At 43.8% G+C, this 26462-nt stretch overlaps 2 protein-coding genes across 3 annotated transcripts in view; one reads left to right on the forward strand and one right to left on the reverse strand.

The window, feature by feature from the left end:
- Positions 1-9177, forward strand: part of PPP4R3B (protein phosphatase 4 regulatory subunit 3B) — a 73306-nt gene extending 64129 nt beyond the window's left edge. For both annotated transcript variants that reach the window (XM_074989489.1, XM_074989490.1), the window contains exons 15-16: positions 4250-4452; positions 6510-9177. In XM_074989489.1, the coding sequence (XP_074845590.1) occupies positions 4250-4452; positions 6510-6605 (299 nt within the window). In that variant the 3' untranslated portion in view covers positions 6606-9177. The remainder of the gene's footprint in view (positions 1-4249; positions 4453-6509) is intronic.
- A 970-nt stretch (positions 9178-10147) lies between these two features.
- CFAP36 (cilia and flagella associated protein 36) overlaps positions 10148-26462 on the reverse strand; it is a 68323-nt gene continuing 52008 nt past the window's right edge. Inside the window, exons 8-10 of the mRNA XM_074989491.1 lie at positions 21702-21874; positions 21089-21241; positions 10148-10305 (exon numbers count right to left, since the gene is read on the reverse strand). Coding sequence (XP_074845592.1) covers positions 10216-10305; positions 21089-21241; positions 21702-21874 — 416 coding nt within the window. The 3' untranslated portion in view covers positions 10148-10215. The remainder of the gene's footprint in view (positions 10306-21088; positions 21242-21701; positions 21875-26462) is intronic.

A 26462-nucleotide genomic window follows, 5' to 3' on the forward strand; every position in this document is an offset into this window, starting at 1 on the left:
AGTCCAGTCCACTGCACTCATGGCAGGACCAGTCATTGTCTAGATCATACCTGATAGATGTTTCTCTAACTTGCTCTTAAAAATCTCCAATGATGGAAATTCCACAACCTCCATAAGAAATTTATTCCAGTGATCAACCACCCTGACAGAAATTTTTCTCAGTGTCCAGCCTAAACCTCTAGGTGCAATTTAAGCCTGGTGTTTCTTGTCCTGTCATCAGAGGTTAAGGAGAACAATTTTTTTCACTCCTCCTTGTAACATTTTAAAGCTCTTATGTCCCCTCTCTTTTCTTTTCCAGACTAAACAAACCTAATTATGTAAACCTTCCCTCATTGGTCATGTTTTCTAGACCTTTACTAATTTTTATTGCTCTTTTTTGGATCTTCTCCAATTTGTCCACTCGTTTTCTGAAAGGTGCTCAAAACTGGACATAATACTCCAGTTCAAGCTCAGTCGGCACAGAGGGGAAGAATTATTTTTCGTCTCTTGCTTACAGTGCTCTGTTAATACCTCCCAGAATGTTTACTTTTTTTTGCAACAGTGTCACACCCTTGATATATATAAACTGATCCCTGTGAATGTTAGATTTGGCTTTAACATAAGTTGCAGTTAATGCATGAAACATTACAATTAGCGCGCACACATTTCAAGAATACACATATTAAATACAACAAAAACTCCTGTGGCACCTTATAGACTAACAGATATTTTGGAGCATAAGCTTTCGTGGGCAAAGACCTGCTTTGTCAGATGCATGAGAGTAAGTGGGTCTTTGCCCACGAAAGCTTATGCTCCAAAATATCTTTTAGTTTGTAAAGTGCCACAGGACTTCTTATTGTTTTTGAGGATACAGACTAACTCGGCTACGTCTCTGATACATATTAAATATTTTGCCAGACTATACTACAGTAAAAATGGTATTTAAAAACTGGTAGACTTACTGTACTTTATAAATCCTTTGTATCCTTGAATTGCTGCTATTGCTTCGTAAATCTTTTGCTATTCTTTAATGACTGTTACTGCTCATCTTTGGCCTTTCTCTGATCCATCAGCTTCAGTTTGTTTCGATCTTTTGTGTCACTGCAGTTTGATTCTTCGTTAGCAGCTCTCCTGCTGGCTTACAGTTTCTTTGTCCATCTTCCCCCAAGGGCTTTCCTCATTAGCTCCTGACTGTGTGCCTTTAGCCTTTTTTTTTTTTTTCCTTTACTACAAGGGCACGCTGTTGTCTCATATCCAGCTCCTCATGTGTCATAGAGTGCTTTAAAATCCACTGTAATTCCCAGGTCCTTTTCTGCAGAACTGCTGCTTAGCCGGTCTGTTCCCAGTCTGTAGCAGTACTTGTGGCTCATAAGAGCGGGACTCTGCACTTGTCCTTATTGAACCTCCTCAGATTTCTTTTGGCCCAATTCTCCATTTTGTCTAGGTCTTCCAGGACCCTGTCCCTGCCCTCCAGCTTATCAACCTTGACCCCTAGGTTAGTTGCACCCACAAATTTGCTGAGGGTGCAATCCATCTTCTCATCCCAGGTCATTAATAAAGATGTTGACTAAAACCAGCCCCAGAACGGACCCTTGGGATACTCCACTTGATACTGGCCACCAGCCAGACAGATACATTGAGCACTGCCTGTGGAGTCTAATGATCTAGCCAGCTTTCTATCCACCTTATAGTGCATTTATTCAATCCATGCTACTCTAACTTTCTGGCAAGAATACTGTGAAAGCCTGTATCACAAACTTAGCTAAAGTGAAGGTATATTCTGTCCACCGCTTTAGCCATATCTACAAAGCCAATGACTTTGTCATAGAAGGTAATCAGGTTGATTTGGTGAATCCATACAGACCATTCCTGGTCACTTACCTCTCCTCCAACTGCTTCCAAATGGATTCCTTGAGGATCCCCTTCCATGATTTTTCCAGAGACTGAGATGAGACTGAATGGTCTGTAGTTCCATGGATTCTCCTTCTTCCCTATTTAAAAGATGGGCACTGCATTTGCCTTTTTCCAGTTGTCAGGGTCTTTCCCTGATCATCACAAGTTTTCAGAGATAATGGCCAATGGCTTATTAATCACATCAGCCAGCTTTCCTCGGCACCCTTAGAAGCATTTGATCTAGCCCCCTGGGTTTGTATATGTCCAGCTTTTCTAAATATTTCTTAACCTGTTCTTTCTCCACCTCCTTCCCATATTGTGCTGCCTATTGCAGCACTCTGAGAGTTGACTTGTCTGTGAAGACAGATGGAAGAAAAAGGTTGAACACGTCAGCTTTTGTCCATATCATCTGTCACTAAGTTACATCCCTCATTCAGTAAGGGTCTGACACCTTCCCTGAGCAGCCTTTTATTGATAACACGCTTACATGGGTCAGCAAGGTCCCCGTCATGTACATTGGGCAAACAGGATAATGTCAGCATCAAGCAGTGAATGGACATAAATCCAACATCAGGAATTGAAATACACATGGGGGGACACTTTAACCTCCCTGGACATTCAGTAATGGATTTAAAAGTAACAAAACAAAAAGCAGTCAAGTAGCACTTTAAAGACTAGCAAAATAGTTTATTAGGTGAGCTTTCGTGGGACAGACCCACTTCTTCAGACCATAGCCAGACCAGAACAGACTCAATATTTAAGACACAGAGAACCAAAAACAGTAAGCAAGAAGGACAAATCAGAAAAAGATAATCAAGGTGAGCAAATCACAGAGTGGAGGGGTGGGGGGGGAAGGTCAAGAATTAGATTGAGCCAAGTATGCAGACGAGCCCCCATAGTGACTCAGAAAGTTACCATCACGATTTAAAGCATGTGTTGATGCGCCAAATTTGAATATAAAAGCCAGCTCGGCTGCTTCCCTTTCCAGAACAGTGCGATAATTCTTCTTCAGTAACACACATACCTTTAGGTCATTGACAGAATGCCCCATTCCATTAAAATGTTGACTGACTGGTAAATTCGGCACATTAACACATGGTTTAAATCGTGATGGGAACTTTGAGTCACTATGGGGGCTCGTCTGCATACTTGCCTCAATCTAATTCTTGACGTTTTCCCTCCCCCCCACCCCTCCACTCTCTGATTTGCTCACCTTGATTATCTTTTTCTGATTTGTCCTCCTTGCTTACTGTTTTTGGTTCTCTGTGCCTTAAATATTGAGTCTGTTCTGGTTTGGCTATGGTCTGAAGAAGTGGGTCTGTCCCACGAAAGCTCACCTAATAAACTATTTTGCTAGTCTTTAAAGTGCTATTTGACTGCTTTTTGTTTTGATAGTGTATAGACTAGCACGGCTTCCTCTCTGTTACTATTAAAAGTAACAGTTCTTCTAGAAAAGAATTTTAGCACAAGATTACAGAGGGAGAAATCCAAATCCAGAATTCATTTGCAAGTTTGACTCGTTTAATCTTGGGCTTGACAGAGATCGTTCTGAATTACAGTGCACATTACAAGGGCGATTTCCCCACTATTGATATTTGCAGGAATGGGACACATCCTACTTAACTTAATTTGCTTTATCTACTGTAGTGACAGGTAATCAATTTTTTCTTTCCTTCTTCCTCCCACCCCCTGCTGTGTAAACTCTGGATTGTATTTGTCTACTCAAATTATATGAAAAAGTAAGTGCTATCCAGAAAAGCTGATACATTTGTTAGTTTCTAAGGTGCTACAGGACTGCTTGTTGTTTGTTATGCTACAGACTACCCCTCTGAGATTACCTTCTCCCTTGTGTTAGCATCTCAGAGGACCCTATCCATCAATTCCTTGAGGGAGTCAAAATCTGCTTTTTTTGAAGTCCGGGGTCTTCGTGACAAAAATATGCTTTAATCTATAAATTCTGAGAGAGAATAATTTTGTATTCTGGTCGGTAAATTCAGTGTTAGTACTGCTTTTGAGAACAAGATTAGAACTAGAATTTGCAGATTTGGTTAATTTTCTCCAAAAGATGCTGTGGATTGGAAGTTTCATGTTTGCATGGTGAATGAAAGTCATTGCTATATTCTTAGCAAAGGCTCCTGATTGGCCAGATGAATCTTTGCTTGACCTGCTTAGTCTGGTCCCATATTCAGGAGAATGTTTGATTCCATTTCTCCTTTGGAAGATACTGTTCGGCAGGTGTTGAGGTTTTTAAATGTATCTCTTCTCTAGGTTGCCATATGGATGTGCAACATAGTGTAAATTGACTTTTTTTCAGAGGCAGCATAGATTTGTGGGGGAAAAAATTGCAAACTGATGTGCATGAGGTTTTGTCTTTCAGCTAAAGAGAGTGAAGATAAAGAAAATCTTCCAAAACGGACTTCAGCTGGTGGATTCAAATTCACTTTTTCCCACTCTGCCAGTGCAGCTAATGGAGCCAATAGTACAAACAGTAAATCAGTAGCAGCCCAGACATCACCGGCAAGTTCTAATGGTTCCTCTTCAAAGAACACAAACTTGACTACAGCAGTAACAGCTGCTAAGGTGAGGAGCTTGCTTGTGTAAGAGCAGACATTCCCCTCCTCCAGAGGAATACGAAATGTTCATCTTTCTAACCCACGTTAAGGAAACCATAATGATTTGTCCTGTGGTAAATCCTGTGTTGTGTGACAATAGAAACAAGGCTGAAGGCAGACCATGTTTGAGATGAGTGTTCCCTGTGGGCTGAGTACTTGTGTGGCCACTTGGGAGAGACTCAAATGCTATCCCACTAATTAGCAGAGCGGCCATAATGCCCACAGCCAGCAGTATGCGTTTCTATTGGTGGTGCACATCTGCACGTGTCTCAGAGTACATAACAAATGTATTTCACACATGAATGGGAAATGTAGGGGAACGTTGTTGGAGATGAGTCAAAGATAAAATATTTCAAGCCCAGTAACATTTTACTACTTTTGGGGGAGTGTAAAAACACTTTCTTTTAGAAATTTCAAGCTCATGTAGCTTTTACCAGCCAGAAGCAACATTCTTGCATTTCTGGCTGACATGAAGGGCTCAAATTCCCAAATATTAAACAAGCTGTTAAGCATGGCACAAATCTTAAGTTATTGAGGTAACCAGATTTCCTGTCTCAATGGGAACATTTTTCTTACTGTTTTCTGTGATGTGGAATTAATGAGACAGACTGTCTGATTATTTCCTTTGAATTGTATACGTCATTGGAACCAGTTGTAGAATTCATGCTAACGTGGACATACATAAGACTTCGTTGCTACTCATTTGAAGACTCAGTTGAAGACTTATTACAGTGAGACAAGTGGGCAATTTCTAGTCCGGTCACTCTTATCCCCAAACTCTCACTGCAAATGTTAATATAATTTGCCACTGTTTTACTTATTCACCTTAGGTGAAGAGGAGTGTTTTTAAATGGGAACACATGAAGACCCTCCACCTAGAATAGGGGTTCTCAGACATCACTGCAGTATGACAGTAGAAATAACTACACAACTCCAGCAGCAGGGACTGAAACCTGAGCCATCCCTAATCCCCTGATTGGAGAGTAGGGGTGATGTGGGGCAGGTAAAGCTGAAACCCAAGGGGCCTGTAACCTAATTCCTGAGGCTTTGGTCCTGAGCAATGAGCACAATTTCATGTGCACCAGTGTGGAGACGATGTGTGGCAGGGGTGGGGCTGAGGAGTTCAGTTTGTTAGAGATGGCTCAGGGCTGGGGCAGAAGGTTGGAGTGCAGCTTGGGGTGCTAGCTGGAGCCGCAGGCCCTGAAATGAGAGATGTTGGGCGTAGGCTTCCCTTGGGCTTCAGCATGAAGAGAGGATTCCGCTTCCCACAGCCCTGTCTTCTATCACAGAAGCCACGGGGTTGCGGCAGTGGGCAGAAGCACCTCTTTCCACTACAGTCCTGAGCACCCGCATGGCCCTTGATAGTCTGCTAGGCATCTCAGAGAGCTAAAGTCCACCTGGGCCCAAGCTAGTCTAAGCCAGCTCTGGTGACCCCATTCAAATGGGGTCCTCATGACCTACTTTGGGGTCCTGAACCATAGTTTGAGAACTGCTGAACTAGAGGACAGATCACCGTCCTTATGCTGAATTCAGAAAAGAAGTGTAAATTGGATTGAGGAGTGTGATGGAGATCTTCAGGACTCCGACGCTCAAAAGATGAGAGAGGCTTAAAGATTTTTAAATAGTGTAGGACCATTTAAAGTAAAATTTGCAGCCCGTGAAAGGCCAGTTTTCACGACTGGCATTTTACTTGATTTTACACAGAAAACAATTTTATTGTGACAACGTTGGAAGATTTTCATTTTATAGGTCAGACTGGTTCCGAGTACTTGATTGGCAACAGCTTTCCTCAACAAATGACAGTTAGATATTTTATCATTTTCTGTAAGGTATGCCCACTCTGTAAGGTTTTTAATTTATCATTAGAATCTGTAAACCTAATGCCATCCTAAAAGGCTAGTCTTCTGAAGCTGTGTCTCCTAGAGAACTGATAAGGGGAATCTGGTATTTTCACTACAACTGTGCATTTCTGGGAGATGAATTTTTTTTTTCAAATATGAGGTCTTCTTTCTTTAAAATCAACAGGGAAGTCTAGTTGGCCTAGTGGATTATCCAGATGATGAAGAGGAAGAGGAAGAAGAGGAGACATCCCCAAGGAAAAGGCCTCGTCTTGGTTCATAAAGTCATTGAAATAAACTTAAATTGTGAGGTCTTAAATACTGCAACTGTTCAAAGAGCCTAAAGAGTCTGAATCAGAAAGCTTTCTCCCTTGAATATATATACAAGGAGTGGCAAAAGAAACTCAGTATATCAGTGAGAAAGGTTTAGTTCTGCAAACATCAGGCTTCCAAGGAACTTAATCTCTTTCTAGTAAAATAAGGAGCCTGCTGTTGAGTCAGAAGGGGAGGGGGGAGGGTTAGTAATCAGAACCTGGATGACAGCTTCTCAGCAATGAAAGTCTCAGGTTTTGGGAGGGTCTGGGGAGGGAAGAAGATACAGTAAACAATTTTTAACATTGCAGGGTTTCTCCAGTGCACAACAGACCCAGAAAAAAGGTAAAGATTCAGTTGCAAACCCAATAATCTTAATTTTGTAATGGTGCTGTCCATTTTGTTCTTTTAGCAATTGCCTCTTTTTAAAAAAATGGAAAATAATTCTATTTCCATAAAAATAAATTCAAATTTGGGACCATTAGTTTCAAATTTAATAAACTGTCTGACAGATGGAGTGATGAGCATTAGAATTAACAGTGCATGTTGAGTTGTGAAAGTTAACTCACGTTTTGAAGAGGTGAAGAAAGCATGCTGGATAGATAATAAACAGTTAGATTTGTTTTTTAAACTGAATATCCAGCAATACCTATGCCAAGGATTGGTAGTTTCCAAAAAGATTTGCAGAAACTGCTAGCATCAGTAATCTAGTACTTTAAAGTATACACAAGTACATCTAGCATTTATTCAGGTGATGGAAGGTACTGAATTGAGTCACTTTCTGCTTTATTAATGAAGCTCTTTTCCTTGATCAGCAGGTGCAAATTGTGTAATTGAGGTGGTTATAAGAAACACTAAAAAAGGTTTTGAATAGGGCTGACTTTACGGCATTTACTTCCTAGAAGTCATTTTGGACCAAGATGGAAATATTACTAACAATACAGCAGCCTATATCTGAGGCAGAAACAAAATGCAGCACCTGAACCTGAGTGTAATACAAAAGCTGCTTTTTAAAAAGTAAAAGCACATTCCGTGTACGTAAACTAATTGGAAAAAAAAATTGATGGAGGTAAACAATTTAAGAGGTTTTATTTTCAAAGAGCAGCAAGTGAACTGTAAATATTTTAATGTTAATTGCCCATATATGATCTGAGATCATGCTGAAGTGAGAAAAAAAAAACCCAATCTACAATTAATGTGTCAGATGTTAAACTATGATACCAGCTGCAGTCCACCACATAACTCACTCTTGTAATATGTGTTATGGGTCCATTTCTCCTGGAATAGTTTAAATTGAAACAGGTTTACCTGTTCTGAGATTTTGTAGTTAATTTTAATTTTAGCTATTGTTTGGAAAATATGGACTGTCTGTGTAGATATGAAGTATAGTTTTTTTCCATAAAACAGAAGTTTATTTTGTATTAAAAATACCACTGTACTTGTTTTACACCATTTGTATACATGTGGTGATATTAATGCTGAACTGTAACATTCAGGAATTAAAATGTGACCCTGTAATTCCATAATTATTGCTTTTGTTTGGTTTGTTGTACATGGTAAGTTAACTCATAATTTTGAATGTGGCCATTTTAAAGTATTCTTTAATAAGACAAACTGTTCATGCTGTTTTTAAACTATTATATACCACTAGGTCAGATACCAACCAGAATGCAGGAGTTCTTACCAACCAGTAAGCTAGACACAAAGCATTCTGATTTATGACAGTTAATGGAGGTGGACCTGGGGGAATTGTTACCCCTTGTGGGCTCCAGGCAATCAAGAATGTAGCCTCTCCTCTTACCCATTTGGTAAGATAGCTTCCAACTAAAATGTAGTGATTAGTGAAGCTGGTTCAAGTGTGAACGAAATATCAACACCATATGCTTGCTCTCCAGATCTCCATTTTGTTTTATTTTTTTCTTGACCAGTTGTCACTCAGTGCTTAAAGATAACAATTTCCAAGGTATAGTTACAACTAAGAAGGCACCAAAGTGATAGTGTGTGCCTTTCCCCTTCAGAGGCTTGAAAACATCACCTGACCTCAACCCAATATTTTTCCTAACAAAAATTATCCTTAAAGAGTTCTGATTGAAGGGTGTTAATTTTTCATTTTTTCCTCTTAATTTTGCCCTTTGGAAGAATTGCTAAGAGCTCTAAGGACACATTTAGACCAGCTTGTGGGCCTTTTTCTATAGCTAATACGTAAATGTTGTGAATTTTTATTTTTACTCCAGAAGAATACAACTACGTGAAGAGACATTTGCTATCATGAGGTTTGAACATTTTTATCATACTTTTTAAATCCTCTTTGGAGTGTAACATATGGAGCTCCGACTCAAACTGGCTAACATCCAGGGTCACCTGCCTCCGGCAAAAGTTTTTACCTATGATTTATTACATGCTGTCTGCATTCTGCTAGGGGACAGACACATTTGAATGCCTGGAGCCCCTCCACTACAATTTTTTTTTTTTTAAAAATTACATCTGCCAACATGTATCAGTTATAAAATACTATTTTAATAAAAAGTTACATGAAATGTTGATTGGTTGATTGCTTTTTTTACTTCAGTCACTGTGACAGTCAGGCACTGTTAGTGATATAACATTATGGATTACAGCCTTGTTGCTGAGAGAAATGTTCTAATCATAATTTATGACCAGACAGCAAACAACTCTAATGAACAAAATTACAATTTTTCTTTGAAATGTTGAATTCTGGGACTAGACCATTTCAGTGTTTCCTCATTTTACTTACTTTTAAAGTTGTAGTTTGCCATAGAATAATCTTAGTTACCATTAAATTGGCCCAAAAGGTTTATAAAAATAATGGAATTTGCTGTTACAGTGAAGTTTGTTGCTCATGGTTTCAGAAGCATTGTCTGCATTTGCTGTGTCTAAAAAAACAAAAATTAAGATAGTGCTTCCCTGTTTGTTAGATTTTATCATATGACACTTATTGGGAGTACTTCTTTAATAACTCTTGTAAAGGGAGAAGAACCAAGTTCTGTGTTTTCCCAGTTTTCTAACCAAGAGATGTAAGAATTCTTTAGATGGTATTTTCCATGTTATGAACATTGCTAGTATATGCTTTGAGAAAAGGAGGTATTATCCATCTACATGTAGAGGTGTTTGTTTTATTTTACAGAAAATTGAAAAGGTGGAATTTTAATTAAGTGCCTGTGGCAAAGCTTTTCAAAAACAGGTGTCTGAAGATAGGCTCCAAAGTGCTTATGGCACTCTGGGCCATGGCTAGGGTTCTGAGGTATTCTGGTAATGAAATATATCATAATTATTGAGGTGCTGCCTAAATAGGTAGCCTAATTTTCTGAAGTGCTAAGCACCTGGTAGATCAAAGAGAACTAAGCATGTAAAAAAAAATCAGCCACCTGGGTCAGCGTGTGAAATCATGTTTCTACTACTGTGGGTGCAATTTATTTTTAAATATGTGTACGAAGAAATGAGTTGCTTGTGTTTTGTGGAAAATCACAATATACTGTGTTTGAAAGCAAGCAGTTTGTTTAAATAATTTATTCTAGAAGAAATTCAGATTTTGTGCACAAGTTACTCTCACAGTGAGATTCTTAGCGCTTGTTAATAACTTCTTCTTTAAGTTTTGCTGCCACCATTCTCCTCTTCAGTAGTACTCTTTGCTTTTCTTCTTCTGACATTTCCTTTAAAAAAAAAATTACATTGCAAAATACAGCTTCTTTGGCTGCACAGAAAATTCGGACTTCTGGTACTAAAGATCTACACTATACATTTATATATCAATTCAGACCATAAACGATTAATGGCATTTCATGTAGAGCTGAATTAAATAATAATGAAATGGAAATTACTTGGAAAAATTCCTGTCTTGACAGCTTCCCAAAATTCAAGATGGCTGATGACAATGGCATACTTTCAATAGGAACTGCTGTGATTCGCATCTGGGGACCAGACGCTACCACTTGTTAGTTTTGTAACCAACATAATTTGTATGCACAGTGGTACATAAATATGAATTAAAAATGAATAAAAATAATTTTAGCAACACCTGCAAGATACCTCCTTACACTGCCAGCTGCAGATCTTACACTTCCAGACTATGGAAAATATATGGTAGTGAAATTAGTATTTGTAAGATAATTTTGACCTCCCTCCAGTCAACTTGGTTACTCAAGGGGGATTCCCCTCCCAGGTGCTGTGCTGATAGGCAGCAATTTATCTCTTTACTTTTTGTCAGTTAATTAGTTGACAGGACAAGTACTGTTGTTTGTATGCATGTGTAGCACAAATAGTTGTATCAGCATGAACTGAAGCTAAAGCTCCTCTCTGAGTTCTTCCCTTGGAAATCAGCCAGTATCTTAAATTTGAAAATAAATAAGCACTGACAAGCATAAATACAGGAAAAATGGATTCTCATGGATCATGAGTCTCATTGAGGAAAAACTGACAAACTGTTATGAAAGAAAAGTTACTCACCTGTAGTAACGATGGTTCTTCGAGATGTGTCCCCGTGGGTGCTCCACAATAGGTGTTGGGCTTGCCCGGCACCGCAGATCGCAAATCTTCCAGCAGTTTCTCCTGGATTGCGCACGCGCCGGCGCTTGCCACTCCCCTGCGCGCCCTCGGCCACGTGCGCGATCCGGTCCCTGCCAGTTCCTTGACCAACCGCCTCGAATGCTCCTGAAAAACACTAGACAGAGATCTGAAGCAGGGAGGATAGGTGGGTGGTGGAGCACCCACGGGGACACATCTCGAAGAACCATCATTACTACAGGTGAGTAACTTCTCTTTCTTCTTCGAGTGGTCCCCGTGGGTGCTCCACAATAGGTGACTACCCAGCAGTAACCCAAGTAAGGAGGTGGGTAATCGGTTTATGTGCAGCTTGCCCCCGAGAGGATTGCTGTCGACAGACGGGTATCCTCTTCCAATACCCGATGTAGGGCATAATGCTTGGTGAAGGTGTTGTAGGACAGCCAGGTCGCCACTCTACAGATGTCTTTTAATGCGATGACCTTGAAGAAGGCTGTTGACGCCGCCACTGCCCTGGTAGAGTGAGCCCTGGGCGGGGCCAGCAAAGGAGTCTTTCGAAGCTCGTAGCACATTTTTATACAGGACACAATGTGCTCTGAGATTCTCTGTGAAGAGAGACCTCCTTTGATCTGGGAGCAAGAGAGACTAAGAGTCTGTCCGTTTTCTGGAAGGACTTAGTTCTGCCTATGTAGAAGGCCAATGCCCTCCTCACATCCAGGAAATGCAGGCGTGCCTCCTTGCTGGAGCTGTGAGGCTTTGGGTAAAAGGAGGGTAAAGCTATTGGTTCGTTAAGATGGAACTCTGAAGAAACTTTTGGAACAAAGGCTGGGTGCAGCCTTAAGGTTACCGCCTCCTTTGAGAATACTGTGCAGGGCGGCGTTAGCATCACTGCTGCGAGCTCACTCACCCTGCAGGCTGACGTAATTGCAAGGAGGAAGGTTGCTTTCATCGTAAGGAGACATAGGGGAACCGTGGCTAACGGTTCGAAAGGTGGATCCGATAGCATGCTGAGCGCCAAATCCAAATTCCACTATGGTGGAAGCGGTTTTCCAGGAGGGTACAGGTTTACCAGCCCCTTCAAGAACCTTGTAACGATAGGATGGGCGAATACAGTGGGCCCTTCCTCTGTATGCCGAAAAGCTGATATAGCGGCGAGGTGGACCTTTAGCGAGGATAAAGAAAGCCCGCCTCTTTTGAGGTCCAGTAAGTATTCTAGTATTACAGGTATAGGAACGTCAAGGGGAGCTAACTGCTTGGCGGAACACCAGGCTGTAAATCAAGTCCATTTCTGCTTGTAAGTCCTCCTGGTGGAGGTCCTTCGGCTACATTCCAGGACTTGTACTCCCTCCGTACACATGCTCTCTGAGGAGCTGAGCCATGGATTAGCCATGCTTGTAGACGCAGACCCTGAGAGTGCGGGTGCACTATGGACCCCTGAGCCTGCGTGAGTAAGTCTGGCGCCACCGGTAGAGGAAGCGGTGGGCGGTCCGACATGCGCAGAAGCAAGGGAAACCATTGCTGCCGATCCCAAGTTGGGACTATGAGTATCATGCGAGCTCTCTCCCTTCTGGCTTTCTGCAGAACCTTGTGGATAAGCGCTGTGGGGGGAAACACGTAAAGTAGGGGGCCCCTCCATGAAATCATGAATGCGTCCCCCAGGGACTCCCGCCCCACTCCTGCCCTGGAGCAGTACGGGGGACACTCCTTGTTGTACTGGGTGGCAAACAGATCGATCTGGGGAAACCCCCATGCACAAAAAATGCGCCATAGCAGATCAGAGCGGATCTGCCATTCGTGTGTGTGTGCGAAGCGCCTGCTCAGCTGATCTGCTTTCACATTGTGAGTGCCCAGCAAATACAAGGCTTTCAACGTTATGTTGTTGGCGATGCACCAGTTCCACAATCAGACTGCTTCCGCACATAGGGCACAGGATCGTGCTCCTCCTTGTCGATTGATGTAAAACGTAGTGGAGGTATTGGTGGTATTGATCCCGACTACTTTGCTACGTAGGTAATATCAAAAATGTTTGCAGGCATTGAACACTGCTCTGAGCTCCAGTATGTTTATGTGCAGTGTGTGTTCCACAGGGGACCATAGCCCTTGCGTCACCTTGTCGCCGATGTGCGTTCCCCATCCTATGTGGGAGGCGTCGGTAGTAAGACAAATAGAAATTCGTGGTTGGTGAAAGGGCACCCCACTATCAGATTCTTGGGGTTTTCCCACCATGCCAGGGATCTGTGCACCTCTGTCGTGGGCGACACCACCCTGTGGACAGTGTGGGATGCCGGTTTGTAAACGCTCGCCAGCCAATGCTGTAGGCTTCGCATGTGTAACCTGGCATTCTGTACCACAAACATCTCTGCCGCCATGTGGCCCAGCAGCTGTAAGCACGTTAAGACCGACACCGTGGGGCTGTATGTGATGACTTCCACCAGCGAACTGATGGTGTGGAAGTGGGCGTCGGGTAGGTACACCCTTGCTGTGATAGAGTTTATGCGTGCCCCTGTGAACTCTATATCTTGTGTGGGTTCGGTCTTTGACTTTGCGAGGTTGATAACTAGGCCCAGCGAAGAAAACGTGTCCGCTGTGACGCGTATCATGCGTAAGACCTCTGCCTTCGAGGCCCCTTTCATCAGGCAGTCGTCCAGATATGGGAGAAAAAACACCCCCTGTCTGTGCAGGTAGGCTGACACCACTGCCAGGGTTTTGGTAAAGACTCTGGGGGACGAGGAGAGGCCGAACGGAAGAACCCTGTACTGGAAGTGCTCCTTGCCGACCGTGAAGCGAAGGAAGCGTCTGTGTGCCAGGTGGATTGTTATATGAAAGTAAGCATCTTGTAAGTTGAGGGCTGCAAACCGGTCTCCATCGTCCAGTGCCGTGAGTATCAAGGCAACTGTGATCATCTGAAAACGTTGCTTGCGCAAGTAACGGTTGAGGCCCCGAAAATCTAAGATGGGCCTCCAGCCTCCTGTTTTCTTCTCTGTTAGGAAGTAGCAGGTGGTCCACCTCCTGCTCAAGCCTCGCCTCGTGGGCAGCGTCCCTGAGGTGAGGCCTGGCGGGAGGCTTCGTCGGTGGGAGTGACTGGAAGGGGATCGTGTAACCCATGGCTATGATCTCCAGCACCCTGGCGCCCTTGGTCGTAGCCCCGTTGATATTGAGCACGCTGTGGTTGGTAAGCGTAGTGTCTTTGCTGAGGATAAATTTTTTTTTTTTTCTGTATGGGGGAGTATAAATGCCCAAGGTTCTAAGTGTAGCTCTCGAGTCCTTACTGGAGTGGAGGACCGAGTCGGTTGAGTCTGCAAACAGCTTTGTGTATCAAAGGGAAGATCCGTGATCTTTGCCTGTAGGTCCCTAGGGATACCAGACGTCTGGAGCCAGGATTCTCTACGCATGACCACTGCTGTAGCCATTGAACGTGCCGCCGTGTCCGCCATGTCCAGGGCAATCTGGACTCCTGTCCGCGATGCTGCGTAGCCCTCTTGAACAATTGCCTTTAACACCAGCTTTTTGTCTTCCGGAAGTGAATCCATGAGGGGAGTAAGTCTGGAGTAATTATCAAAATTATGGTTTGCTAGCTGTGCCGCATAATTTGCCATTCTCAATAGCAGGGTAGAAGAGGAATATACCTTCCTGCCAAACAGCTCTAGCTTCTTAGCATCTTTGTCTGATCCCCCAGATTTGTACTGAGAAGCCTTTGACCTCTCCTGGGACGATTCGACCACCAAAGAATTTGGTTGTGGGTGACTAAAGAGAAACTCCATGCTCTTTGCCGGGACAAAGTACTTCTTATCCGCTCTCTTGTTCGTAGGCGGGATAGAGGCCGGAGTCTGCCATATGGTAGTGGCTGACTCCATAATGGCTTCGTCCAGCGGAATAGCAATTTTGGATGAAGCCGGGGGTCTCAAATTTTTCAGGAGTTTGTGATGTTTCTCCTGCACCTCTGCCGTTTGAATGTCTTGCGTGAAAGCTACCCTTTTAAATAGCTCCTGAAATTGTTTAAGGTCATCCAGGGGGGAGACATCCCCGGGGGCCATGGCCTCATTTGGGGAGGATGAGGAGGAACCACTGGGGTAAACCTCCCTCGAACCCTCAGGCTCCTGCAGTCAATGATACACTTGCTCCCTGGAGGACTGTGAAGGAGAGTCTCGGGGTTCTAAAACTAACTGCCCTTGAGACAGATGTGTTTCCGTCCCCGATCGAGACGGGGGTATTGAGCGGCCGGGGTGGGGAGCTGCCCCTGGATGTAGGCCTGCGGTGTCTGTGTCCAGCATGATGAGGATGACCATAGCAGCATGGGCAAGGGTCCGGTGGAGACCTGGACCACGCACAGAGTGTGTACCCCCAATGTCTGGGAGAGTGAGACCTCCGTGACGACACAGATAGAGGTGAAACTGGCTTGTGATAGTACTCCAGGGGATCCACTCCCAGAAATGGTGAAGGTGGCCCAAGCCATGGTGACATTGGTTGGAGGAACGGAGGAGATGGTTCTGGATAAGCCGGTGGAGACACAGGCCTTCGGTGCAGCATGTGTATCACAGGGGGAGGACTTGGTGCTAACAGCAGCGCAGCCCTGTCCGGAGATGGGCTGTGGTGCCGGGTTCTTGATTTCGCCTTGCCCCTCCCCTGCGGGGCTGGCACCGCCCCCTCCTGTGCCGGGGATCTCGGCCCCGCTGTCAGCGCCGTGCTCGGCACAATCTGCTGCGGTGCAGCACGGGTAGCTTCCTCCGGCGCCTGCAGGCTCCGTGCCTGGTGCCCCTGCACTGTTGGTGCCGCGGGGGCCGGTGCTGCCAGGTCCGGCGCTTGCCTCGCTGACGCTCTGGGCACCACGTGTGCCGGCTGTTGTGTAACCGGAGGCTCAGCCTCTGCCACATGCGCTGCCGCTTGCCTGAGTATGCGGCTGGGGGCTGCGTGCGCTGCTCGTCCTGCTCGCTGAACCCGCCGGCAAGGATCAAGCTGGGGAGAGTTTCCTCCGTTTCTGCACCAAGGGGGTCAGAGAAGCTGCCTTCCTCTTATGCAACCCAGAGGGCCCTTCTGGGTGAGGCTTCTCCAGCAAGTCCGGCTGGAGAGCCTTATCGGACAAGAGCATTTTAAGCCTCATCTCTCTGTCCTTCCTGGCCCTGGCTGTGAGCTTAGCACAGTGAGAACACTTCTGGGTAACGTGTGATTCCCCCAGGCAGCGGATGCATTCGCTATGCCCATCGGAGGCCGGCATAGCTTCGCGGCATGACTCTCACTTTTTAAAACCTGAAGAGGCCATTGCGGTGAGTCCTTTACTGTTAATAGGGTACTTAGCACTTAATCCGTGCCTTTCCACCCCAAATAGCGATCACCGGCCTGCGGGGCAGCGGGTGGCCTAAATGGCCTTCATGTCCGCTCTTCTCTTCTCCACTCCTTTTTTCTTTTTTTTTTTTCTTTTTTTTTGCTGATATCCTCTTTGCCTTTGCTTTCTCTCTCTTTTTTTTTTTTTTTTTAAAGTAACCAAAACCAACAAATTACACGTAGAAAACAACTATCTAATCTGACTCTGGCCTTAGCCTGAGCGGATTCCGTCTGCAACCGATGGTGGTTGAGATGGAACTGGCGGGGACTGGATCGCGCACGTGGCCGGAGGAAGCGGCGTGCGCCGGTGCATGCGCAATCCAGGAGAAACTGCTGGAAGATTTCCGATCTGCAGCGCCGGGTGAGCCTGACACCTACTGTGGAGCACCCACGGGGACCACTCGAAGAAGAAGGTCAGCTTTTACAGCTGTACTGTGCATACTGGAGATTTTGCTCACTCACAGCTTCAACACTATTTCCATCAATTTTGCATTCCCTTCCCCAAAAACACTCTTTGATAAGAATGAGCAATTCCCAGTCCTCCTCTTACAGGGAAGAGAATCCTCAAAATATATTTCCCTGCTAGTTATGTCAGTGCAGAGCAGATCTTCTGTTTGTATGATAAATGCGAATGTACTAAACCCTAAACATGATCTAACAGAAAAGTAGGTTGGAAATGTTCATCTCACTTTAATTTTTGACCAAATCCCTATATATCTTTAGGGCCTGATCCTGGCACCTAGCTCAAATACCCTTTGCTTACTCCAGTTTGTTTTGGTAGAGTGTCTTAGCAAGAGGGAGGGGAAGCAAGGCATTAGGCCCTTTGTTTAGTAACCACTTACACTAGGGAAATGCTTTACTTTTTCTTCTGCATCTACCTATAAATTCCTCCACTCCTGAAACCCTCCCACATCTCATCTCTGCCTTCCTGCACCTGAGTCATTGCCTGGAATACTTTATAATCTTCAGGTTGAGTGTACTGTAACACTGGAAGGGCAATAGCTTTGAGTTTTCTCAAAATGGTATAGATTTACAGTGCTTGCCATTGTCTTGGAGAATGTGGTCCATTAGAGCCTGTCACCAGTTCCAATTTTGGGAAAAATATTTTCAGCTTTCTGTTCTGAAGGGGTTGTGTTTCAAAAAACCTAGGGAAGCAAATGGTGCAGATTGTTTTCAAGTGGTCTGTTAATGGACTTTGCTCAGTGTACACTATATTTTAATACTTATGTCCTACCTAAGGATCAAACATGTTTATGCGTTCTTAAATTCCCACAAATTCTAATCAAGCAGCTGTACTGAGAGTACTGAATTCTGCTTTCTTGTTTCTTGAACTGTTAGCTGATTTTCCCTTATGTCACAGGCAGCATCAATGCTTACATGTGAGGGAGGCATGCTGTTTTGATATCAGAGATCATTGGTCTCATTAGATTAACTTTTTAGGAATTTTCTAAACTTTATCCTTAAATGTTCAGTGATTTCCTTCTTTCAGTCCTCTCTGTGCCACTAAATAATTCAGGTTTTGTGCACTCAAGTGGGACACAAATCTCTCCCTGCAAGCCAACTGCTAATGTCTGATTGTGACAGGATGAAATAAATATACTGTTTCTAAATATGCTATACCAGAACAGACACATGGTCCTTTTAGGCTAGATTCCTGTCTGAAACGGACCACTAATTATTGCTGCAGGCAAATATATACTAGTACCTGCAGATATCTGTAATGTGATTTAAAAAGCCCTGGGTGGCCCAGTGTCATGTGATTCAGGCTTACAAGTCTTAGGCAAAAGTGTTTGTTTAATTGGTGTGTAGAATTTCAGGTTGAAGCCAGGGCTCCGTGAAGTAGGAGGATCCCAGAGCTTAAGCTGCAGTCAAGTTTAAGCCGGAACATCTACAGGGCGATTCCACAGCTCTTTATTCCAAGCCCCTTGAGGCAGAGTGAACTGGCTTCGGTTAGCCATGGTGGGGTCTATCTGCAGTGTAGACATTCCCTAACTGTACTGCTTTTACCACACAACAGCTATTTACCTCACCTAGTAGTAACTGATAAAATTGTTAGAGTGCAGCTGATGCTGTTTGTTTTCAGAAAATCAAGTAATTTTTAAAAAATGTCATGAAACTCACTCCTGCAGAATACTTACAGGTCAGATGTCCATAACAGCCAAAAAAACCACACAAAAAACAGGAAGTATTCTGGCATCTTCATCTCTTCAGTTCCCTTACAGATTCACAGTACTTTTTCCCTTTTCATAGGGGACAGCTTCCACACCAAATGATCTTGTCTTTATTTTAAATTTTTAAAAAATTCCTCTTGTGTGCTGATCTTATTCATAAGCAGCATGGTCTATTTAGTAGTGTGCCAAATGGGCGATGCACACCTATTTGTAGGTTACCATAGTGAATTTTCCCACTCACCATTATAGCTATTTAGTTATAGGAAAAATTAGAGCCATCAAGAATATGCCAGTTCCAAAGGGATCATTTTGCTTTTCTTTTCTCCTGACTCTCTCAGGAGATTGCTTTCAGCACAAAAGCTTAGATTTTCATACACAACAAAAAGATGGTGGCAGGACCCAAACTTCCAGCCTCCCTGCCTTAACATAGCTGACCCATCTATAAGCAGTTGTGGCTATGATAGATTTCCTCACTTGACATACAATCAAAACACTTTACAAAGTCTCAGAAGAAAGGAACTTATTAAACTTAACCCTTCTATAAAACACTTCCATGAAAATGCAAGCTAGCAATGCTGACAATGGATGTTGTTTTTCTGCACGCATTAGCAAAAAAAGTAGCTAATGCTTCAGGGATTAATACATTGTCACATCTCACTAGCACACGGGGCAAACCATGTCACAACGAAACAGTTTAACATTATGTGCAAGAGCTCAGAGCATGGATTTACGGTACTGTCGCAACATTCGTGTGGGTTTGGTTTTGAGAAACCTCGCAAATGTTGAATTTCATGAATCTCATTTTACCCCTGGCCCAGAGATGGAAGCCGGATATAGCCCCACCTCCCCCATGCTGTTCATGACTGAGCAGCAGGCACCGCCCCCACTGCTCACTCACAAGTGTGATGTTCCCAATGGCCATATTTCCTTGGCACACTAGCATGTGCAGCAAGATGGCGCACATCTGCTGAGCTGAGTCCCCTGATCCAGAAGTGTTGGGGGAGGATGAATGAAATTGATGTGGGCCCTTTGTTTCAGCCACAACATCAAGGGTGCGTCCTTGGGAGGAGCCTCGCATGGGGGTGGCCCCTCCTAAGGAAGCTGCTTCACACAGGCTGCTTTGGGAGGGAGCGATGGCCAATGGGGGGCTTCGCCGGACCTACAATGGAGGGGCCAGGTGGGACACCTTGCTTTCCCAGTACCACACAACGGAGTTCAGTGTCCACAAATAACTGAATTTGTAAATGTTAAATTTGTGAATGTCACGACCTTGCTGTATTATGAAGATTTACTATTGTAAAAAAACAAAAACAAAAAAACAAAAAAAAAAACATTCCATGCTCACTTAATCATTAAGAACATAAGAACATAAGAATGGCCATACTGGGTCAGACCAAAGGTCCATCAAGCCCAGCATCCCATCTGCCGACGGTGGCCAATGCCAGGTGCCCCAGAGAAGGAGAACAGAAGACAAGTGATTTATCTCCTGCCATCCATCTCCTGCCCTTGTTATGAAGGCTAGGGCACCATACTTTATCCCTGGCTAATAGCCATTTATGGACCTGACCTGCAAAAATTTATCAAGCTCTTTTTTAAACCCTAATAGAGTCCTGGCCTTCACAGCCTCCTCGGGCAAGGAGTTCCACAGGTTGACTGTGCGCTGTGTGAAGAAAAATTTCCTTTTATTAGTTTTGAACCTACTACCCATCAATTTCATTTGGTGTCCCCTAGTTCTTGTATTATGGGAAAAGGTAAATAATTTTTCTATATTCACTTTCTCCACACCATTCATGATTTTATATACCTCTATCATATCGCCCCTCAATCGCCTCTTTTCCAAACTGAAAAGTCCCAGTCTCTCTAGCCTCTCCCCATATGGGACCCTTTCCAAGCCCCTAATCATCTTAGTCGCCCTTTTCTGAACCTTTTCTAATGCCAATATATCTTTTTTGAGGTGAGGAGACCACATCTGCACGCAGTACTCGAGATGTGGGCGTACCATAGTTTTATATAGGGGAAGTATGATCTCTTTTGTCTTATTATCGATCCCTTTTTTAATAATTCCTAACATCCTATTTGCCTTACTAACTGCCGCTGCACACTGCGTGGATGTCTTCAGAGAACTATCCACTATAACTCCAAGATCCCTTTCCTGATCTGTCGTAGCTAAATTTGACCCCATCATGTAGTACGTGTAATTTGGGTTATTTTTTCCAACATGCATTACCTTACACTTACCCACATTAAATTTCATTAAGCTTTCTGCTTCTTATCTATATTGGTCACAATGAATAACTTGCAGCTGAATGTGTTATTAAATTCTACCACTTTTTTGCTTGTTCTCTTGTCCTGTTTCAGTATTCAGCTGCAATATTCATATCTCCTTTGAAGTGGTCTGTGATTTCTGTAAAGATTAGTCATGATAATTAAAGTGTTCATCCTTCACCTCTTTAGAAGATAATGCCTCTTCCTTCTGATCTATATGTGGTGGTGGCAGATTATTTCTTGCATCCTTCTTCATAGCCATCAGTGTATCTCGCTTCTGTTTTAAATAGTCTTCTCGCTGTCTGAGGTGGTGCAGTTCAAGTTCTGATACATTCTGGAATTATTTAAAGGGAAAACTTACTAGAAAACTCATTTCAGGATCTACCAGTTATGTATTTATAAATGAAGGAGCATGGAGTTCACCTAACACACCTGGATATTTGGCCCTAGAATTACTGGTTTAACAAAACTAGTGAATTTGAGTAAGGGTGCTTAACTTGGTTGGCCATATTACATCATGTACACAGGTATGACTAAGAATTTTTCAGAAGAATGGCAATAAACTCCAGGAAAATAAATTTTATCCCAATGCTGGGATCTCAGAAGCCCAGTTTAGCTTTCTACACATTAGATTACTGGATACATGGAGAAAATTACTAGAAAACTGATACTGTTCACAAGACACTTCTAGCTACTAAAATGTTACAATAATATAAGTATGTATATCTGAATCATACCTGTTTAAATACTTTGGTGTATGATACTTATTCAAATTAAAGAAGCCTGTTACTTACAAATCCTTCAGGCCCAGCTTCTCTTGTAGCATTCTCCGAAGTATTTCCAGTTGCATTTTTCTTAATTTCTTCTTTCACTTTAGTAGATTCAGAAGGCTGCAAAGGAGGTTCTGTCACTCTTAGTAGCGGGTGCACTGGCCTAAAATCTTCCTTAGTATATCTGTGTCTCTCTTCTAGACAGAAATTTTGCATAGAAAAAATTAGAAACACATATAAACTAAAAAAAATTAATAAAGACTAATATTGAACAAGTTCATAAACACATAGTTAAAACAACTTGTTTAAACTATTTCCTCTTATGGCTTAGTTTAAAAGAAAAAAACAACTTCCTTCAAAAATGTACTTTGCTTAGGCATTCTTTTCATATTAACATCAGCTAAGCAGTATTTCTGTTTCAAGGACAGGAAACAGAAATGGTGAGCAACACCACTCTATAAATGACTAACAATTGCTGAAGTTATAATGAATAAAATTTCAAATTCTGTACTTCAATAGGACCAGTTCATAACACCTGAGTTTGCCTTTCAGTTATTAACATGAAAACAGCAGAGCCAAAAAACACTGGTGTGCGATTATACTGAGTCAGCACATGCACTCACACTGTGCAGCCTTTCCCTGCTCTTTTTAAATAGGTGGTTGATGAGTGGGGGGAAGACGTTTCTTGAAAGGATTAAAAAAAAAGTTTTATAAACACTAAGGCTCCAAATCAATACTAGATGGGAAAAATTGATGTCTGGTGTTAGGAAGGGCTTTCGAAAACTGGTGGGGGTGAGGTGGGGCGGGTGGTCCTTCTGGAAGGTTCCAGCTCCATGGGTGGTGCACGATTCGAAAAGCCGCACTTTCAAAGTGCTGTGGACACCATTATGCTAATTAGGTGATGCATATTCATTGCAGTGCCTCATTAGCATTTTTCAAACCCACTCATTAACATGCCCCTTTTTGAAAGGAAGGACTCGTGTAGACACAGGGGTATTGTTTTCCTAAGTGGTGACTAGGTTATAATTAACTTACATTTGTATTTTCTGAGAAGCGTTTAGTTAACCTCCTCTGAATGACTGAAGTATGTGATATGTATTTGTGTTTCACTAACTAGTTTAGTCTTAGTCTCAGAGGGGTAGCTGTGTTAAGTCTGTAACTTCACAAATAACAAGCAGTCCTGTAGCACCTTAAACACTAACACGTTTATTAGATCATGAGCTTTCATGGGTACGATCTGCCGAAGAAATCCTATTTAAAGGGACTGGCCACACAGTTGCCTTGTCCTGTTGGAAACCAGTTAAGAGCTGACCACAGGTACCTCAGCAGATCAAAGTCTTGTACTCTTGGTTGGGTCAGTGACTCAGACCAGAGGTAGCCAACATGTGGCCCACGGGCCAGAATCTGGCCCACAAAGCCCTTTTATCCAGCCCACAAAGCCTCTTCCTGCAGCAGTGGTGCTATTTTATGCACACCAGCCAAAGTGAATGTAGGGTGCAGGGTGTAGTTATGCTGGGGCAAGGGTAGGCAATCTGCAGCTCCAGAGACGCATGCAGCTCTTTAAGAAGCTGCTTGCAGCTTTCTGCCCTGCTGTGATTGAAATAATGGAACTAAATTTAATTGGTTCAATGACTGGCAGGTTGGTGGGAGGGATCCAGCCCTTAAACCAATTAACTTTACTTTCATTATGTCAGTGTGACAAGGCAGGGAGCTGCCCACACTGCAGGTGGGGTAAGTGAGCAGGAGAGCTGGGGATAGGGGCAGCCAAGTCTGCCCCTGGTGAAGATGTGCAGCCCTGCTGAGAAGGGAGGGCTGGCAGCCATGGAAGAGTAGCGGCAGCATGTGGAGCTCATTGTCTGAGGCAGGTTAATCCTGGGGATGGGGCGGGGCAGGTTTGGGGCTGAGAGGGGTTAATCCTGGGGATCGAAGGCAGGGGGACAGGTTTGAGGCTATTTTGTGTTCAGCCCCTGGAAAATGTAAAAAAAATTGCCATGTAGCCTCTGATGCAAAAAAGGTTGGTCACCCCAGACTAGATAGTTACTACTGATTACTGTCACCCCTCATTGCGCCAAGGAGATTCCACCATCAAGTCCCATGAAGGCATAAATGACTATAAAAGGAGTCTAAAAACAGGCGAGCTGGTGAGGGAGTGGAGAGGTCTGTCTACAAAGGTATGTCATTATTTTCACAGATCTTAGCCAGCAGCATGACAAAGGGATTTTCATGGTGAAGATAAGGGTGGTACTATTGTGCTAAGTATCAGTAACCATGGCTACTGATAAAGTTGCCCATAAAGTTCCAGGAACAAAGCTCCACCTTGACCAGCCTCACGTGAGATGAGCAACACCAGCCAAGAGCTTAATACTGTGCTGTTGAATAGCAGAGCAGAAGAGCTGACCCTCTAAATGTGCTTGCACCCCAGGCTGCCCTAGCCAATTTTCTCAGCAAGCTGTTCCAAGGACTTACTTGGGCTGCTGTCTTCCTCAAGTATTGGGGTACATCTATTCGACATTGGAGAGATCATTAATGTAAAGTGGGTTTGGATTCCGCTGCAGTGTGCTGGATGGCCAAAGGGATCAACCCTGCTAGCTAATGCACCTTTTTCTGGCAGTGTCTTGCTGCTGTCACTTCTGCTCCAGTGACCCATGGCATCCTTTTCATGACACAACTCTCTGGCTGTGCCATACTCCATGCTCCCCTGTGCAGTCAGCTATGCAGCCACTTCCTTCAGTGGCAACTGTGTAGCCCAGTGTCTGACCACTTCCTCAATGGCGAGATGGACAGATCCAAGCTATTGCACTATTGAGGCTCCTGCCCCTTACTGGAGATAGCTGCCACTTGCTGCATACCATCCAACTCCTTAAAAGATCTTGCTTTGGCCCACTTTCCCACAGCCCAAGCCCCCTCTTTGCCCTTGACTTCAGACCTCAGCCTGAAGATCGCTGGAGCCCATCAGGAGCTGCCTTTATCTCCCTTGGTCTCTGTCCAGGATGCTTGCTTTTTTCAGCCTACAAGGTAGCCCATCCTCCTCCCTCCTCAAGCTCAAGGGAATGATGAAAGATGCTCTGCAGCCCTTCTTATGTGGGTCAGCTCTGCCCTTACTGGCTGTTCCGTGTACACACTCTCTGATTGGCTGCCTCTTACACTGTCTTCCAAGGTTCTGTCAAACCTTAGAGCCCAGCATGATGGACATCCCACATGCTTGATGGAATATGGATTATAAATATAAATATGCATAACTCAGATGTTTTGGACAAAATGCTTCTTGTAACCTATCATTTTCAATGGTATAATCTGCTGGATCTGCAAATTCTGTTTTTTGTGCATCTATCATTTTTGTAGTTGAAATTATAAGTATTGTCTAAGTATCTGTGGTCCAAATGCTTGTCTCTGGGAAGCTTTGGCTACCTGAGTGTGAAAATATGGCATGTGAGGGGATAGCAATATTTAGCTGATAAAGGACCTTTAATGGGGAGGGGGGGCAATCAACTTCTGTAGAATGTTGCTGTCTACCTTCAGACCAGCACATAGGCAACGGCTGATTGCCTAAAAAAGACAGGGACAGGTGATTCACTCATGTGACAATCTCAATCTTGGCCATGCTTTCACACAGCAAGAACAATGGAATTCCTTGCATAGGGACAAGGGTATAAAGAGGGCCCTGGGGTTCCTCCATCTTTGTCTTCAGCCTGCCTTGGAAATTGCCTGACTTGCTCTAAATAGAAACAGAGGTGCTTTACAGTGTACTGAAGACACAAGTCAGGGTGAGATCATTCCTGACATGAAGCTTTCGCCTGACATAAGTACAGCTGCTTAGGGTAAGAACTCACATGTAACTAAAGTCTTGGTGGAACAGAACTAGCTCTGTGTTTTATTTTAATTTGATAACTCACTTTGATTTTCCTTATTTTACTCATGACCACTAAAATCCGAGACCATGCGTACAGTAGCAAGTTCTTTTAAAAGTTTTCTTTTTTCCAAAGGAAGCGGGCCTTTTCAAAAGATCCTGCCCAACGTCTACACACAAAAAGCGTTCTTTCAAAAGTAAATCAAAAGAATTTGGTGCTCCTATCAAAAGCGCTCTTCCACTCCGGTTTCAGGAAAGAGAAGTTACTCACCGTAGTAACGATGGTTCTTCGAGATGTGTCCCCGTGGGTGCTCCACGATAGGTGTCGGGCTCGCCCCGGAGCCACAGATCAGATCTTTCCAGCAGTTTCTGCTGGACCGCGCATGCGCTGGCGCGCGTCGCTCCCCTGCGCACTCCCGGCCACGTGCGCGATCCGGTCCCCGCCAGTTCCTTGACCAACCGCCTCGGATGCTCCTGAAAAACACCAAACAGAGATCCGAAGTGGGGAGGATGGGCGGGTGGTGGAGCACCCACGGGGACACATCTCGAAGAACCACCGTTACTACGGTGGGTAACTTCTCTTTCTTCCTCAAGTGTCCCCATGGGTGCTCCACGATAGCTGACTACCCAGCAGTAACCCAAGAAAGGAGGTGGGTAATCGGGTTATGTGCAGCTTGCCCCCGAAAGGACCACTGTCGAGAGGCGGGTATCCTCTTGGAATACCCGGTGTAGGGCATAATGCTTGGTGAAGGTGTCATAGGATGACCAGGTCGCCGCTCTGCAAATGTCTTTTAGCGCGATGCCTTTGAAAAAGGCTCTTGATGCTGCCACCGCCCAGGTGGAATGAGCCCTAGGCGGGGCCAGTAAAGGAGTCTTTCGAAGTGTTCGTAGGACACCTTTATGCAGGACAGAATGTGCTTTGAGATTCTCTGTGAAGA

This window comes from Carettochelys insculpta, chromosome 3, assembly GCF_033958435.1.
Source record: "Carettochelys insculpta isolate YL-2023 chromosome 3, ASM3395843v1, whole genome shotgun sequence".
NCBI lineage: Eukaryota > Metazoa > Chordata > Testudines > Carettochelyidae > Carettochelys > Carettochelys insculpta.